The sequence below is a fragment of the Somniosus microcephalus genome, chromosome 11, assembly GCF_052327205.1.
Source record: "Somniosus microcephalus isolate GS21.2 chromosome 11, FLI_Smic_1.0, whole genome shotgun sequence".
In the NCBI taxonomy this organism is placed as follows: domain Eukaryota; kingdom Metazoa; phylum Chordata; class Chondrichthyes; order Squaliformes; family Somniosidae; genus Somniosus; species Somniosus microcephalus.
Window position 1 is genome coordinate 230,371,723 of NC_140997.1, and position 17,060 is coordinate 230,388,782.

The 17,060-nt window shown below is 48.1% G+C and overlaps 1 protein-coding gene across 4 annotated transcripts in view; it reads left to right on the forward strand.

Annotated features, from left to right (window-relative positions):
• Window positions 1-17,060, forward strand: part of podxl2 (podocalyxin-like 2) — a 95,292-nt gene that overhangs the window by 42,110 nt on the left and 36,122 nt on the right. For all 4 annotated transcript variants that reach the window (XM_086002093.1, XM_086002096.1, XM_086002094.1 and 1 more), the window contains exon 3: window positions 5,685-5,945. In XM_086002093.1, coding sequence (XP_085858219.1) covers window positions 5,685-5,945 — 261 coding nt within the window. The remainder of the gene's footprint in view (window positions 1-5,684; window positions 5,946-17,060) is intronic.

Below are 17,060 nucleotides of genomic sequence, written 5' to 3' on the forward strand. Positions count from 1 at the left end.
TACTTAGGATTACACAGGATATACGGCACAGAAACAGGCCATTCGGCCCAACCAGTCCATGCCGGCGTTTATGCTCCACTTGAGCCTCCTCCCGTCTTTCCTCATCTAACTCTATCAGCGTAACCCTCTATTCCCTTCTCCCTCATATGCTTGTCCAGCCTCCCCTTAAATGCATCTATACTATTCGCTTCAACCACTCCCTGTGGTAGCGGGTTCCACATTCTCACCACTCTCTGGGTAAAGAAGTTTCTTCTGAATTCCCTATTGGATTTCTTGGTGACTATCTTATATTGATGGCCTCTAGTTATGCTCACAAGTGGAAACATTCTCTCTGTATCAAAATTTTTCATAATTTTAAAGACCTCTATTAGGTCACCCCTCAGCCTTTTTTCAAGAGAAAAGAGACCCAGCCTGTTCATCCTTTCCTGATATGTATACCCTCACATTTCTGGTATCATCCTTGTAAATCTTCTCTGCACCCTCTCCAGTGCCTCTATGTCCTTTTTATAATATGGCGACCAGAACTGTACGCAGTACTCCAAGTGTGGTCTAACCAAGGTTCAGTACAGGTTTAGCATAACTTCCCTACTTTTCAATTCAATCCCTCTAGAAATAAACCCTAGTGCTTGGTTTGCTTTTTTATGGCCTTGCTAACCTGTGGCACAACTTTTAGTGATTTGTGTATTTGTACTCCGAGATCCCTTTGTTCCTCTACCCCACCCAGACTCGCACCCTCCAAGTGATAAGTGACCTCCCTATTCTTCCTACCAAAATGTAATACCTCACATTTGTCTGTGTTGAACTTCATTTGCCAATTATATGCCCATTCTGCAAGTTTATTAATGTCCTCCTGTAATTTGTTGCAGTCCTCCTCAGTATTGACTAACCCCCCAACTTGGTGTCATCTGCAAATTTAAAAATTGTGTTTTTGATTCCAAAGTCTAAATCGTTAATGTAAATTGTGAACAGCAGTGGTCCCAGCACTGATCCTTGTGGAACACCACTACCCACCTTCTGCCACTGGGAATAGCTACCCTTTACCCCACTCTCTGCTTTCTGTCTTGAAGCCAGCCAGCAATCCATTCTGCTACTTGTCCCCTGACTCCGCATTCTCTGACCTTGTTCATCAGTCTATTATGGGGTACCTTATCGAAGGCCTTTTGAAAATCTAGATAAATTACATCTACAATCCAGATAAATTAGAAGTTATGATGCAGCCATACAAAACCCTGGTTAGACCACACCTGGAGCACTGTGAGCAGTTCTGGGCACCACACCTTAGGAAGGATATACTGGCCTTGGTGGGAATGCTGCGTAGGTTTACCAGAATGATACCCGGACTTCAAGGGTTAAGTTACGAGGAGAGATTACACAAACTAGGGTTGTATTCGCTAGAATTTAGAAGGTTAAGGGGTGATTTGATCAAAGTTTTCAAGCTATTAAGGGAAACAGACAGGGTAGATAGAGAGAAACTATTTCCGCTGGTTGGGGATTCTAGGACTAGGGGGCATAGTCTAAAAATTAGAGCCAGACCTTTCAGGAGTGAAATTAGGAAACAATTCTACACACAAAGGGTGGTAGAAGTTTGGAACTCTCTTCCGCAAAGGGCAATTGATACTAGATCAATTGTTAATTTTAAATCGGAAATTGATAGCTTTCTGTTAACCAAAGGTATTAAGGGCCAAAGGCGGGTATATGGAGTTAGGTCGCAGATCAGCCATGATGTCATTGAATGGCGGAGCAGGCTCGAGGAGCTGAATGGCCTCCTCCTGTTCCTATGTTCTTAGTGGTAGAAATATGGAATTTTGTTCCCCAAAAGGCGATGGTTGCGGGGGGTCAATTGAAATTTTCAAGACTGAGATCGATTGATTTTTGTTAGGTAAGGGTATCAAGGGATTTGGAAAAGGCGGGTGGATGGAGTTGCGGTACAGATCAGCCATGATCTAATTGATTGGTGGAACAGGCTTGAGGTGCTGAATGGCCTCCTATATAAAAAGTGCAACAGAACCCCCAACATCTGCACTCCCATCATCCACAAAAATGGGACTCAAGGTCTCCCAGTCCTGAGGAACGGTCATCGACCTGAAACTCTGTCTCTCTCTCCACAGATGCTGCCTGACCTACTGAGTGTTTCCAGCATTGTCTATTTTTATTTCTATTTATCATGAACTTTTGTCCTGGATTGTGACCCACCCTACACCGATACTGTATCATGTGACCCACCTTACTGATATTGTACCATAAAAAAAACTTGCATTTCTATAGCGCCTTTCACGACCACCAGACGCCCCAAAGGGCTTTACAGCCAATGAAGTACTTTTGGAAGTGTAGTCACTGTTGTAATCTAGGAAACGTGGCAGCCAATTTGTGCACAGCAAGATCCCACAAACAGCAATGTGATAATGACCAGATAATCTTGTTTTTTGATATGTTGTTCGAGGGATAAATACTGGCCATTACACCGGGGAGAACTCCGCAGCTCTTCGAAATAGTGCCATGGGATCTTTTACGTCCACCTAAGAGAGCAAACGGGGCCTCGGTTTAATGTCTCATCCGAAAGACGGCACCTCCGACCGTGCAGCACTCCCTCAGCACTGCACTGGGAGTGTCAGCCTAGATTTTTGGGCTCAAGTCTCTGGAGTGGGACTTGAACCCACAACCTTCTGACTCAGAGGCAAGGGTGCTGCCCACTGAGCCACGGCTGCAGTGATACTGTACCACGTGACCCACACTGGTGATATTGCTCCATGTGACCAGGGCACTAATACTGTATCCTGTGGCTCACATGTCACTTTACCATGTGACTAGGGCATAATACTGTACCATGTGACTCAGACTGCAGTCATACTGTACCATGTGACTGACTGTTGTACTGTACCAAGTGCCTCACACTGTACACTGTAATACAGTCTTAAAGGGTGGGGGAAAGAGTATATTTTAAAGCAACAGTGAGCGTCAGAGACACATCACGAACCTCTCGCTATAACGCACTCCAATTTATCCCGTTTATAGAGTACTGGTTACATCCTCCACAGCACCGTGTCCCTCGTGTATGCTGCCACCTACCCTCTCACTCTGCTTACCTCTTCCTCGTAGTTTCCTGTGTCCCAGCAATTTGCTATTGGCCCAGAAATTCGGGTCGGAGGCTTCCCGCGGGTGCAAGCCTCCGACCTGCACTTACCTAGCGCGCCGGCTGTTGTGCTGTGGGCCCGCGTGGGATTCTGATCCTGGGCCTCCTTCAACTGCCGGCGCGCAGTGCTTGCGTATCCCAGGGGCGCAGTTAGTTCGAAGCGTCCCCTGTGATCACGTGGGCCATGGAGAGCCAATGGTAGCAGGGAATCTGTATTCATAGATTTGACAGGAAGAGCTGTCAAATCCATGAATACAGTTCAGCCCCAAAACCTAACTAAAAGTTCAAATAAAATTTAAAAAAAACACATTTTTAAAATAACTATAAATTACATAAAATAACTATTTTAAACAATAATTTAAATTAAAAAAAAAATTAATTACAGTTTCTAACGGGGCTAAAAATAAACTTACCTTTCTTTAAAGTATTTAAAAATAATAAACCTGTGGAAAAAATGTTTTAATTTTACTTAATTTACCACTTACCTTGTTAAAAGCAGGCCTTGCGACTGCTTTTTAAAAGCGTAGCTGCTGGAGACTTACCCTCCCGGAGAAACCTGCAAAAATAACGGAAGTTCCAGGTGTACGCGCTGCCTCTCCGGCGCACGCATTCGACCTGTGAACCCCTTCCTTGAAGGGAACGGAAGTTCTGGTTTCCCGCGCATGCGCAGTGCATGCACAAAACCGGCACTTTCGTTGGGCCTATGCGTGAGTACCCAGCGCGTACTCACCCGTGGGGACCCGAATTTCTGGCCCCTTATGTTCTTATAGCCATGCAAATTTTCTTTTCAAGTATATATCCAATTCACTTTTGCAAGTCACTATTGAATCTGTTTCCACCACCTTTTCAGGCAGTGTGTTAGAGATCATCACAATTCACTGTGTAAAAAAATTCTCCTCATCTCCCCTCTGCTTCTATTGCCAATTATCTTAAATCTGTGTCCTCTGGTTATCAATATAATAATTACCCTCAAGAAATGTGGCACTGCCCCTTTAATTAACCCTGATATATTCAAAATATATATTTTAATATATATATTAATATATATATTAAAAGAATGGTTACGTTTGAAATGCATCAAGGAGCCATGAGAAGTGTGGTACTGCCCCTTTAATTGCCCCAAGAAATGTGGGACTGCCCCTTTAATTACCCCCAAGAATCATGGCACTGCCCCTTTAATTACCCATGAGGTGTAGCACTGCCCCTTTAATTACCCATCAGAAGTGTGGGACTGCCCCTTTAATTACCCCCAAGAAGCATGGCACTTCCTCTTTAATTACCCCCGTGAAGTGTGGGACTGCCCCTTTAATTATCCCCGAGAAGTGTGGGACTGCCCCTTTAATTACCCATGAGGTGTAGCACTGCCCCTTTAATTACCCGTCAGAAGTGTGGGACTGCCCTTTTAATTACCGCAAGAAATGTAGGACTGCCCCTTTAATTACCCCCAAGAAGCATGGCACTGCCTCTTTAATTATCCCCGTGAAGTGTGGGACTGCCCCTTTAATTATCCCTGTGAAGTGTGGGACTGCCCCTTTAATTACCCTTGAGCAGTGTGGCAAATCGGAGTGCGTCTGAGCAAAACTGTTTTTGTTTTATACTTTGAATCTTTCAGATTGTCACATTTTTATTCAAGCTAATGTTTTTGTTGATTAAAAGTTGGCCGTTTGAGAATTGTTTTGACGAAGCAGTCACAGTAAAGGCCCCCCCGACTCCTGACTCCCGACCCCTGACCCCCACCAGCGCTGCGTTGCAGAGGAGCCGTTCGCTGGCACCACACCTTGTGCCCTCTCTGTGCGATTCTCAAACACCCACAGTGTTACTCATGTGCAGGCAAACAAAAACAGGCTGTAACACTGAGTGACCTTTCAGCTTACCCGCATCATAGGATTCTACCCACACAGTGCAGTTCCATAGCCCATCAATGCATCTTAGAAAGGGTCTTGTTTTTCTTTGGTTTTTTTGTTGACATTTTGATACCAGCTCAATGGGTAGCACGTCACCTCTGAGTCAGAAGGTTGTGGGCTCAGGTCCCACTCCAGAGACTTGAGCACAAAAATCTAGGCTGACAACTCCCAGTGCAGTGCTGAGGGAGTGCTGCACTGTCGGAGGTGCCGTCTTTCAGATGAGACGTTAAACTGAGGCCCCGTCTGCCCTCTCAGGTGGATGTAAAAGATCCCACGGCCACTATTCAAAGAAGAGCAGGGGGAGTTCTCCAAGTATTTATCCCTCAATCATCATCACTATAACAGATTATCTGGTCATTATCACATTGCTGTTTGTGGGAGCTTGCTGTGCGCAATTTGGCTGCCTCGTTTCCTACATTACAACAGTGACTACACATCAAACGTACTTCATTGGCTGTAAAGCGCTTTGAGACGTCCTGTGGACATGAAAGGTGCTGTAGAAATACAAGACTTGGTCATTGGTCTCCAGAAGATTAAATGGGTTTGTTAGAGTCCATTTAAAGGTAGATTGTGCATTGGAGATAGTAGGTTGTTGTTGTTCTCAATCTGTTGCTGATTTTGTGCAATTTTCCTCCCTTATTTTTGTTTAGGTTCATTATGCCTTTTTCTTGCAATGGCTGAAGAGGCAGGCACAGGTGCATTCACGGCTGCTCCAGGGATGGACCTCACCACAGTGTCTTATTTGGGCCCCACAGCAGCAGAAGTGGAAACGGATGCATTATGGAAAGAGGGGCAAATTGTGGGCGGACCAGCGGCTGAACGGTCACCGGCGGCTGAAGGTTTTCAGGAAGAATCGAACAGCTCACAATTGGAACCAGCTGAGGTCCGTGAAGAGCCAGGACTCTCCTCAGGTTTGTCTGCCAGAGACCATCAGTATTACAGAGGGTGCTGGGGTGGGGGTGGGGGCTAGTGTAATGGCTCATCCATTGTCCACATTCACATTCACGAACCATGAGAGTGGGTAGGTGGCTGACTATCTCACAGGGCATTGGCCAATGCTGCTCCCTCAGCCTTAGCAAGGAGTCTTTCTGGTCCTATTATATTGATGTAGCATCTTTAACATCTGGAACTCACTGCCTGAAAGGGTGGTAGAGGCAGGAACACTCACAACATTCAAGAAGCATTTGGATGAGCACTTGAAATGCCATAGCATACAAGGCTACCAACCAAATGCTGGAAAATGGGATTAGATTAGACAGGGCCTGATGGCCGGCGCGGATGCGATGGGCCGAAGAGCCTCTTTCTGTGCTGTATAACTCTATGGGCTAGAAATTCAGTAAGGCCTCGCCAGCTTTGCGCCCAGTTACCGCCCAAAGAGGGCTTCTGCGCCAATAGAGGAGTTTGCGCTGATATTCAGCGCAGCGGTAATGGCGGCCGTAGCCGGTAGCGCTGCGCCGGCACCGATGACGTCATCGGTGTGCGCAGTGCCCCGGTTCCGCCCCGATACCGGCCCGACCCCCATATTTAGTTGCGGCCGCCTCTTCCGCAGCGGCCGCAAACAACGTTCTGCAACCGTGGCCGTCCTGCAGCCTTAGTGGCGCTAGTTAAGGCGGAGGTGCGGCCGGCCGCTTTTTCGGCGGCCGCCTGCCCGCACCTCCTTCCCCGGCCTCCTCCACCCCCCCCCCCCCCCGCGGCATTGCCGGCTGCTTTCCGCGAGCCCAGCACTTCTCCGTGGTGCCGGGCTCATTTGCCGGCACTATCAAGCGGCGATCTCCCCGTTGCAGGCACCTCCCCCTTCAGAGAAGGAGGAGGCCTGCAGTACCGCAGCCTGCCGCTCCGCAGCGGGTGGCGCAGCGGCACCTACGGCGCTGAAATTCAGTTTCAGCGCCCCAAGCGGGGGCGGGCACACCCTGGAATAGCGCCCGGTTCCGACTTGGGGCGCAAAAACTGAATTTCTGACGGTCGCAACTGGCTCCGCGCGCAGCGCTAACTTTTGGGCGCAAGCGAGCTGGCGGGGCCTTACTGAATTTCTAGGCCTATGACTCTATGACTAAATTGCCCCCCAAGGCACTTTACAAAGGTTGGTGTAAAGTACACATAGATAAATAGAAAGAAAGGATGTCGAGCCATGGGGAAAAGATTAGGAGGGGTGACCGAAAGTTTGGTTAAAGATATAGAGGGAAAGATTCAGATGGTTAGCGCCAGCAGCTAATGGGGTGCTGATGCAGTAGTGCCAGGGCAAGGCGAATCCAGCGCCACACAGCAAATCCGGCCCCCCTCGTTGCACCACCGGGCGCCTGATCTGCAAAATTCACTGTCGCCACTTACCTTTGCGCTTCGACCAGGGAGAGCAAGCGCACGGCTGACGGAAGCCGGCTCCAGCAACGTTATTTAAAGGCATCAGCATTAAGCACTCACAGCTGTCAGGGCAGGTTAGTGGCTCCTTTACAGTTTCATCCAGTGGAACAGTTTGTGTGAGTAATTTCAAGCTTTTTTATCAGCAGTATTCCGGCAAGTGCAAAGTGGCTACATTTATTGTTCAAAGATTCAAACAGCTAGACTTGGCAACATTAATGGGGACTGTACTGGCGCCACCTCGCCCTCCAGGGTCTACAGCAGAGGCAGCCAGAAATAAGGGAACGTGTGCGCAGAGGGACGAGGAGGGACATCAGGGCTCTCACCAGGAGGCCTTACCCTCTGAGGGTATTCGACAGCACTTCTCCTACCTTCAATTAAGTGAGGAGCAGTGTATTAGAGAGCTCCGCATCACCAAGGTGGTGGTCACAGAACTCTGCCATCTCCTCCAAACAGACCTCCAGCCTCACAGCAGGATGACTTAAACCCCAGATCCTTTTTGCTCACCACATGCCCATCATACCATCCCTGTGCCATGCCACATCCCAGCGTCCTCCTGGGCGCAAAGGTGAAATGAAAGAGACCAAAAAATATTGCAAACTCCATCAATAAATTTATGCATAAACATATCACACATCTCACATTCATTCTAATAACTAATGACCCCTGTGCCTGCCATAGTTGAAGAGCTTTCATTGTGTGCAAGGTGTGAGATGTGGGTGTGAGTGTTGGTAGGCAGTGCTTGTTGGTGGGTGAGCACTGGGGGTCTGGTGCTTTGGGCAGTGTGTGAAGCTTGTGGTACAGATGGTGGTATGTAACATTTGTTGAAGCATTCAATCACCCTCACCACCCGAGTGAGGTGGATCTGCCATGAGCACACAGGCTTCAATCCTGCAAATTAACATGCGGGTACAGCAAGCAATTAGGAAAGCAAATGGTATGTTAGCCTTTATTACAAAAGGATTGGAGTATAAGAGTAAAGAAATCTTACTACAATTATATTGGGGAGACCAAACGCAGATTGGGTGACCGCTTTGCGGAACACCTCCGTTCAGTCCGTAAGGGTGACCCCGAGCTTCCGGTCGCCTGTCATTTCAATTCACCGCTCCACTCCCACTCGGACCTCACCGTCCTCGGCCTCTTGCATTGTTCCACGGAAGCTCAACGTAAACTCGAGGAACAGCACCTCATCTTCCGATTAGGCACTCTGCAGCCTTCCGGACTCAATATCGAGTTCAACAATTTCAGATCATAACCTCTAAGGCAACAGCACGAGGTTCAGGGTTGTGGAAGCCAAGTTTAGGACAAGCACCAGGAACTATTTCTTTGCACAACAGGTGGGGAGGGCGGGGGGGGGGGTGCTGTTTAACAGCTGGAGCGAGTTACCAGGGATGCTTGGCTGAAGCCAGGACACTGGATTCATTTAAGGACACAAGAACAGGAGAAATGGGAGCAGGAGAAGGCACTTTGAGCCCGCTCCACCATTCAATAAGTTCACGGCTGACCTTTACCTATTAAATTTTTACTTATATTTTTTATCCACACCTTTGTTTTGGCCTTTTCCCCCCCCCCCCCCTTTCTTTTTTTTTTCTCTCTCCCACATGGCAGCTGTCCCCCATTCTGCCAGTACATTTCACACCTAATCTAGAGCCGTCTTTTGTCTCCACTAGTCCTATCACCATCTCGTCTTGTTTTGAATACCTCTTAATGTCTCTTCTCTTTTGTTCTCTCCCAGCCTGGCCTCTTAATCTATTTCATTTCCTGTGCTTCTTTAGTCTTGACAAAGGGTTTTCACCCGAAACGTTGACTCTATTTTCTCTCCACGGATGTTGCCTGGCCTGCTGAGTTTTTCCAGCATTTTCTGTTGTTATTTACAATTATATGGTGAGACCACACCTGGAGAACTGTGTACAGTTTTGGTCTCCTTACCTAAGGAAGGATATACTTGCCTTAAAGGGAGTGCAACGAAGGTTCACCAGACTGATTCCTGGGATGGGGGGGATTGTCTTATTAAGAGAGATTGAGGAGACTATGCCTATATTCCCTAGAGTTCAGAAGATCAACAGTTGATCTCATTGAAATGCGTAAAATTCTTAAGGGGCTTGACAGGGTAGATGCAGGGAGGATGTTTCCCCTGGCTGGGGAGTCCAGAACCAGGGGTCAGTCTCAGAATAAGGGGTCGGCCATTTAGGGCTGAGATGAGGAGAAATTTCTTCACTCAGAGGGTTGTGAATCTTTGGAATTCTGTACCCCAGAGGGCTGTGGAGGCTCAGTCGTTGAGTATATTGAAGACAGATTGATAGATTTTTGGATACTAAGGGAACCAAGGGATATGGGGATAGTGCGGGAAGGTGGAGTTGAGGTAAAGGTCAGCCGTGAACTTATTGAATGGCGGAGCGGGCTCAAAGTGCCTTCGCCTGCTCCCATTTCTCATGTTCTTATGTCCTTAAATGAGTCCAGTGTCCTGGCTTCAGCCAAGCATCCCTGGTAACTCACTCCAGCTGTTAAACAGCACCCCCCCACCCCCCACCCGTTGTGCAAAGAAATATTTCCTGGTGCTTGTCCTAAACTTGGCTTCCATAACCCTGAACCTCGTGCTGTTGCCTTAGTGCACGTGGAAGCATTGTTTTCAGGTTTAAACTCTCTGAGACGTCTCTATTCGAGACCGAGGAGTCCTTGGCTTATCGAATTGTTCCTGGGAGCTTATCTCTCTAACAATCGAGTTCAGCCTCTTAGCTTTTCTCGGACTTTTCGTTTTTGTGCGACGCTCAAGTAAGCTACTTAAAAAGAATAAAATCCCAGCCAGCGCCTAATCCTTATCTGAGCCCTGTGTTTAGTACAATAAATAGATGGTGTAATCAAAGCAAACCATTGAACTGCCCAGACACAACCAATAACAACTGACCTACATTTCTATACTGGGACCTCTGTGCGACTGGTTGGAGCCCCTGAACTTCATTTCCATGATCTTAAGAGAGCGCCTTTATAATGAAATGTTTTTCGTAGGTAGGTCAGGAGGTAAAGGATCGTATCTGGAGGAAAGCAGAAAATTATAATTAATTTAAACAAACGATACGGTAATTCCAGCCGAGGGTCGCCAACCCTCCAGGGATTGCCCGGGAGTCTCCAGGAATTAAAGACTAATCTCCGGGACACTGCCGCCAGCAAAAACCCGGGAGAAAAAACATTATTTTCAACACTTTATTAATTAAAAAAATATTGGAGATCGGGGTTGGGGGTGAATGGCTGTTTGATTGACAGTCAAGAAAAAAGAAAGACTTGCATTTCTATAGCGCCTTTCACGACCACCGGATGTCCCAAAGCACTTTACAGCCAATGAAGAACTTTTTGAAGTGTATTCACTGTTGTAATGTAGGAAACACAGTAGCCCATTTGTGCACAGCAAGCTCCCACAAACAGCAATCTGATAATGACCAGATAAGTTTTTTTTAGTGATGTTGGTTGAGGGATTAAATATTGGCCCAGGACACCAGGGAGAACTCCCCTGCTCTTCTTCGAAATAGTGCCATGGGATCTCTTACGTTCACCTGAGAGAGCAGGCGGGGCCTCGGTTTAACGTCTCATCCGAAAGACGGCACCTCCGACAGGACAGCACTCCCTCAGCACTGCACTGGAGTGTCCCCGAGAGATCCCAAGGGGATTGAGTCCCTTCAGCGTGCCAGCCTAAGTTTGCTATGGGGGGGGGGTGCGGCGGGGCGGGGGAACGACTTTTATGACTTGGTCTTGGTCCTTAGCCTGCAAAGGGCCTTGGACCACCCCGCCACCCCCCAGCGCCCCCACTCGCACTGGCCGGGAGCCACTCTGAGATTGCAGCAGCACAGTGAGAATGGGGACCTCTACAAGTGATGACCCCATCCCCACGTGTAGAGATGGGGTCCTGGCTAGGCTGAAGCAGGGCACAGAAATCCTGCCCTGCCGCAGTCCCCCACTCCTCTACAGAGGCTTCACCAGTTCCTTCCTCCAGTGTTCCTATTCAAAGAAGATCAACCGGTCATTCAGCTCATTGCAATTTGAGGGTCCTTCCTGTGTGCTGCTTTTTTTATTATTCACTCACGAGACACGGGCGCGCTGGCATGGCCGGCGTTTATTGCCCATCCCTAACTGCCCTTGAGAAGGTGGTGGTGTGCCACCTTCTTGAACCGCTGCAGTCCGTGTGGTGAAGGTGCTCCCACAGTGCTGTTAGGGAGGGAGTTCCAGGATTTTGACCCAGTGACGATGAAGGAACGGCCGATATATTTCCAAGTCAGGATGGTGTGTGACTTGGAGGGGAACTTGCAGCTGGTGGTGTTCCCCATGCGCCTGCTGCCCTTGTCCTTCTAGGTGGTAGAGGTCGCGGGTTTGGGAGGTGCTGCCGAAGAAGTCTTGGCGAGTTGCTGCGGTGCTACCTAACTATAACTTCTCAGTGATTCATTGTAGTGAGAGAGGCCAGCGCAGTGCGGGGAGGGTGCGTTACAGGCTGTTCTTCAGGTCAGATGATACGCTGAGGTCTCATCTGCTTGTTCATGGCACTCTTTGAAAGAAGAGCAAGGAGTTTCTATGATGGAGTCATAGAATGAGACAGCACAGAAGGAGGCCAATTGGCCCATTGTGGCTTTGCTGGGTAGGAGTAATGTTGGCCAAGGAACATAGAAACATTAGGAGCAGGAGGAGGCCATTTAGCCCTTGACCCTGTTCCGCCATTCAATTAGATCATGGCTGAACCGTATCTTAACTCCATCTACACGCCTTTGCCCCATATCCCTTGATGTCCTGAGGGGTGATTGAATCGCGGTGTTTAATATGATAATGGGATTTGATAGATTCAAAAGAACAAAAGAAAGTTTTGCATTTGAAAGTATTTGCCTTTCTGCAGCACCTTTCACGATCCCAGGACGTCCCAAGAGTTTTACAGCCAATGAAGTACTTTTTGAAGTTTAGTCACTGTTGTAATGTAGGAAAGGCGGCAGCCAGTTTGCGCACAGCAAGATCCCACAAACAGCAATGAGATAATGACCAAATAATCGGTTTCAGTAATGTTGCTTGAGGGACAAATATTGGCCGGGGGGGGGGGGGGGGGCCCCGATTTTAACTCCAGGCGGATTCCCCGCTCAGGCCTGAGTTAAAATTACAGTCGGGTCTCAATGATGTCATAAGGCCGCAACATGCGGGTGTAAAGAAGGACCCCGCTGGCTCCGGGCGTCTGTCCTTGCTGCCTGCTCGGGAGAGCAGGTTAAAATTGCAGATGTTGTGATCATGGCAGCTTTCGGACAGGCCAGGGCGATTTTAACTGCACGCCCGCCGGGTTTACACTGAGCGAGTAGGGTTAAAATCACCCCCAGATGCCAGCTCATGCTCACGGACAAGATCAACGAAACGAGAGCAACTAAATTATACTATTTGAAAAAAAAAAGGAATTGGATCACAGGCCTCAGAATGATGAGTTAACTGGCAATAATACTGGTAGAGTTGGTCAGATTTAAGTGTGCAATAAGCTGAAATGAAAATGGAATCAGTCTAAATTAGAGAGACTCATTCAGTCTGCTGCTCGACAGCGCTTGATTCTATTCAGTTTGAAAGCACAAGGGAACGAGACCAGCCTCAAGGCAGAATATGTGCAGGAAAGGTTTAACTGAACTGTTGAACTCTGCGAGAACAATGATCACCAGCAAATGGCGTGTGACAGTCTGAGGCTCGAGCTGCGGAACTTTCTGGAAGAACCGTTTGCTGGGCGATGGGGAAAGAGCGGGTGAGGTGGGGAGTGGGCCTAATTGGAGAGCTTTCAAACGAGCTGGCACAGGCACGATGGGGTGAATGGCCTCCTTCTTTGGTGTATCATTCTTTAAGGGGTATGGTAGCATAGTGGTTATGTCACTAGGCTAGTGATCCAGTGAGGATGATGATGTGAGTTCAAATCCCACCACAGCAGCTGGGAAATTTAAATTAACTTAATTAAATGAAAAAATATCTTGAATAAACATTAGTAATGGTGACCATGAATACTATTGGATTGTCTGGTTCACTAATGTCCTTCAGGGAAGGAAATCTGCTGTTTTTACCCGGTCTGGCCTACAAGTGACTCTAGACCCACAGCAAAGTGGTTGACCCTTAACTGCCCTCTGAAATCAAACCACGACAAGAAACTATAATAAGACCTTCACCACACGGACTGCAGCGGCTGATGGGCAATAAATGCTGGCCTCGCCCGCATCCCGTTGCTAAACGCCACAAGCACTCATTTGGAGAAGGTTCTGTCAACTGTCCCCAGGGAGGTGTGTCACATGGATTCTTCTTTTGCACGGTTCATTTGAAGGCATCTCCGAGAAGTGCCAACAAGTAGCAATTTGATTTGCGAGGAAATTGATGGCTGGGAACCTCCTTCTTGTACTCAGTCCATTGTTGGATATTTCCTGCCACCCTTTCCAAAAAATAAATCACCTTCATTGTCCCACTCGCAATCGGCAATGCATTTACATCATAAATTTAACTCTGGTAAATTCACGCCACATGTCGAGTAGTTGGGAGTCGATAGTGAATCTGATTCCAGTATAGGCTGTTCTTTCCTCCCCTCTTGACGGTAGTGACTCTGAATGGGGTCGTGGGTTCAATCGATGCCCGACAGCTTAAGGTACCGTGGCACTCTTGCCTCAGAATCAGAAGGTTGTGGGTTCAAACCCCCAACTCCAGGGACTCGCGCGCATAATCTAAGGTGACACGTCAGTGTCAGTGTTAGTGGTGCACTGTCGGAGGCTGCCGTCAATCAATACGAGCCATTAAACAGGTCCTGTCTGCCCTCTTGTTAAAAAAAAATCAAGATTTCTTTCAGAAAATAACATGTTGGGATCCAGTATCTGAGCACAGGAAACTCTCGTTTAAATGGCACCTAAATATCCGGAATTCTCTATTAACCGGCAAAATTCTCGCTCCGAAAACAACACCTCAATAACCGGAAATGTTGCCAAGTCCGAGTCTCCCGCAGTGGCCAAGTTAGTCAGTGGGGGTAGTTCTCCAAACTACCACTACTCGGCTTCTTGGCGCTGTCGGGAGTCGGAACACCTCAATAACAGGAGTCTGACTCTCCTGCGCTGCCGGGAGTCTCTTCTGATCTGCCATTTTACAGGGGCACGGTGTGTCTCCCACGCTGCTGGTAGTCATTGCATTGCATTGCCCTCAACTGGCAGTACTGTACTTAATCAAGCATCTTCCACCATCCATTTAACACAACATTCTGTAAGTGAGTACCCAATTACTGTATACTGCACATTTCTTGATTTTTTAAATTTTTGTTCGTTAAAAATAGCCTCGGTAGATAACCCTCTCCGTCATCCGGAATTTTTAATCAACCGGCAACACGCCGGTCCCGTCGGTGCCGGATACCAAAGAGTTTCCTGTAGTCCTATTTTAAGGATTAAGGGGTGTCCCCTGGTGGACTGGTCAATATTTATCCCTCAACAAACATCACTAAAAAAGAAACAGGTGGGAGACTGGCCGTTGTGGATCAGCCAATGAGAAGGTCAGTTAGGCGAGGAGTATGACGGCCGATCAATCAACAACCGCTTTGGGAGGTCCTGAGGCTGTGAAAGGTGCTATATAAATGCAAGTTCTTTCTTTCTACTGATGAAGAGCAGGGAATTCTCCCAGTGTCCAGGCCAATGTAGCTCCCAAACATACACCACCAAGATACAGATAAATTCACCTCATTGCTGTTTGTGGGACCTTGCTGTGTGCAAATTGGCTGCCACGTTTGCAAAATAGTGACTATGCTTCAGAGCAATTCATTTACTGCTTTGAGACAAAGTAAGGCACCCTGTAAATTCAGGCCATCACTGGTTAGAATGTGGAACTCACTACCACAGGGAGTAGTTGAGGCGACTAGCCCAGATGCATTTAAGGGGAAGCTAGGTAAACACATGAGGGAGAAAGGAATAGAAGGATATTTTTGATAGGGTGAGATGAAGAGGGGTGGGAGGAGGATCATAGAAACATAGAAGATAGGAGCAGGAGTAGGCCATTCGGCCCCTCGAGCCTGCTCCGCCATTTAATGAGATCATGGCTGATCATCTAAATTCAGTACCCTGTCCCTGCCTTCTCCCCATATCCCTTGATCCCTTTAGCCTTAAGGGATCGTGTGGAGCATAAACGCCGGCACGGACCAGTTGGGCCGAATGGCCTGTTTCTGTGCTGTAAATACTGTATAACTATGTAAGCCTCTTATTCTTTACTATGTGTCTTGATGTGCACTTGAGAATGAATAATAATGCTGTGCCTTTATTCCTGTGAGTTCATGCCTGTAAATAATAGATTCTGTGGCCGACATAACAACAATCACTTAAAAGTAACTCATGGGGGGGGGGGGAATTTTGCCAGCCCTGGGGAGGCGGGTTTGGAGGCGGGACTGCCGGGAACATGGCAGAATCTGGGGGCGGGTGCCCCTCCCGCCCCCAACCCGCCTCCGTGCCACCTTACCGGGAGGCGGGTAGCCGACCCGCGCTGGGAGCCGCCTCCCCGAGGCGGGAAGCGGATTACAGCCACTTAACTGCCTGTTAACAGGTAGTTCACAGGTAGTGAAGATGATTATCCCCATTTTACCCCTGCAAGTGCGGGCTTCCCGATGTCGGGGATCCCCGCCAAGGTCAGCGAGGAGAGCAGTGGGTCTGCGGGGGTCGGAAGGGTCCAAAAGTGTGCTGTGGAGGTAAGTGATTGGTGCAAGTGTGGAGAGGTGAGTGTGTAAGGTGAGTGTAAAGTGATAGAAAAAGTTTACTTACATTTGTTTCTTCCTGCAGGCTTCAAGAGTTGGGAATGCGGAGAATCTTGCATCTCACTGGCAGAGATAACAGAATGGTTGCTGCATTCTCCAATGCAACAACCATCTAATTTCTGCTCAGCAGATAGGTTTGATGAATCTTGAATACAAGAACTCATCAAACAACAGAGAATGTCAGTGTTTGACAGCTTCACAGAGCTGTCAAACGATGACAATTCATACGTTAATGTTCTCTGTCACCGGCTTTCCCTTAATTGGCCTGCTAAACCCGCTGGGCGGGCTTAACAAGGTCAATCAAGGGAAAATAGCGTGGGTTGGCCAGAAGTCGATGGACGCGGGACTAAAACCCGACAAGTGGGAGTCCCCATTGGCAAAATCCAGCCCATTGCGTGAACTGCGTGAACACCTTTCACCATGATGAGGTGGTTTATAGGTCTTAGCTGTGGCTCAGTGGGTAGCACTCTCGCCTGGGAGTCTGAGTCCCACTCCCTGAGACTTGAGCGCATAAGAACATAAGAAATAGGAGCAGGAGTAGGCCAATCGGCCCCTCGAGCCTGCTCCGCCATTCAATAAGATCATGGCTGATCTGATCCTAACCGCCAATCTACTATCACAGAACCATCTCCTGAATCTAACAGAATTAGACACACGAAATAGGAGTGCAAAATCCAGGCTGACGCGCTTGGTGACAGTAATTTTGTTTTATTCGTTCCTGGGATGTGGGCGTCGCTGGCAAGGCCAGCATTTATTGCCCATCCCTAATTGCCCTTGAGAAGATGGTGGTGAACCGCCTTCTTGAACCGCTGCAGTCCGTGTGGCGAAGGTGCTCCCACAGCGCTGTTAGGGAGTGAGTTCCAGGGTTTTGACCCAGCGACGATGAAGGAGCGGCCGATATATTTCCAAGTCAGGA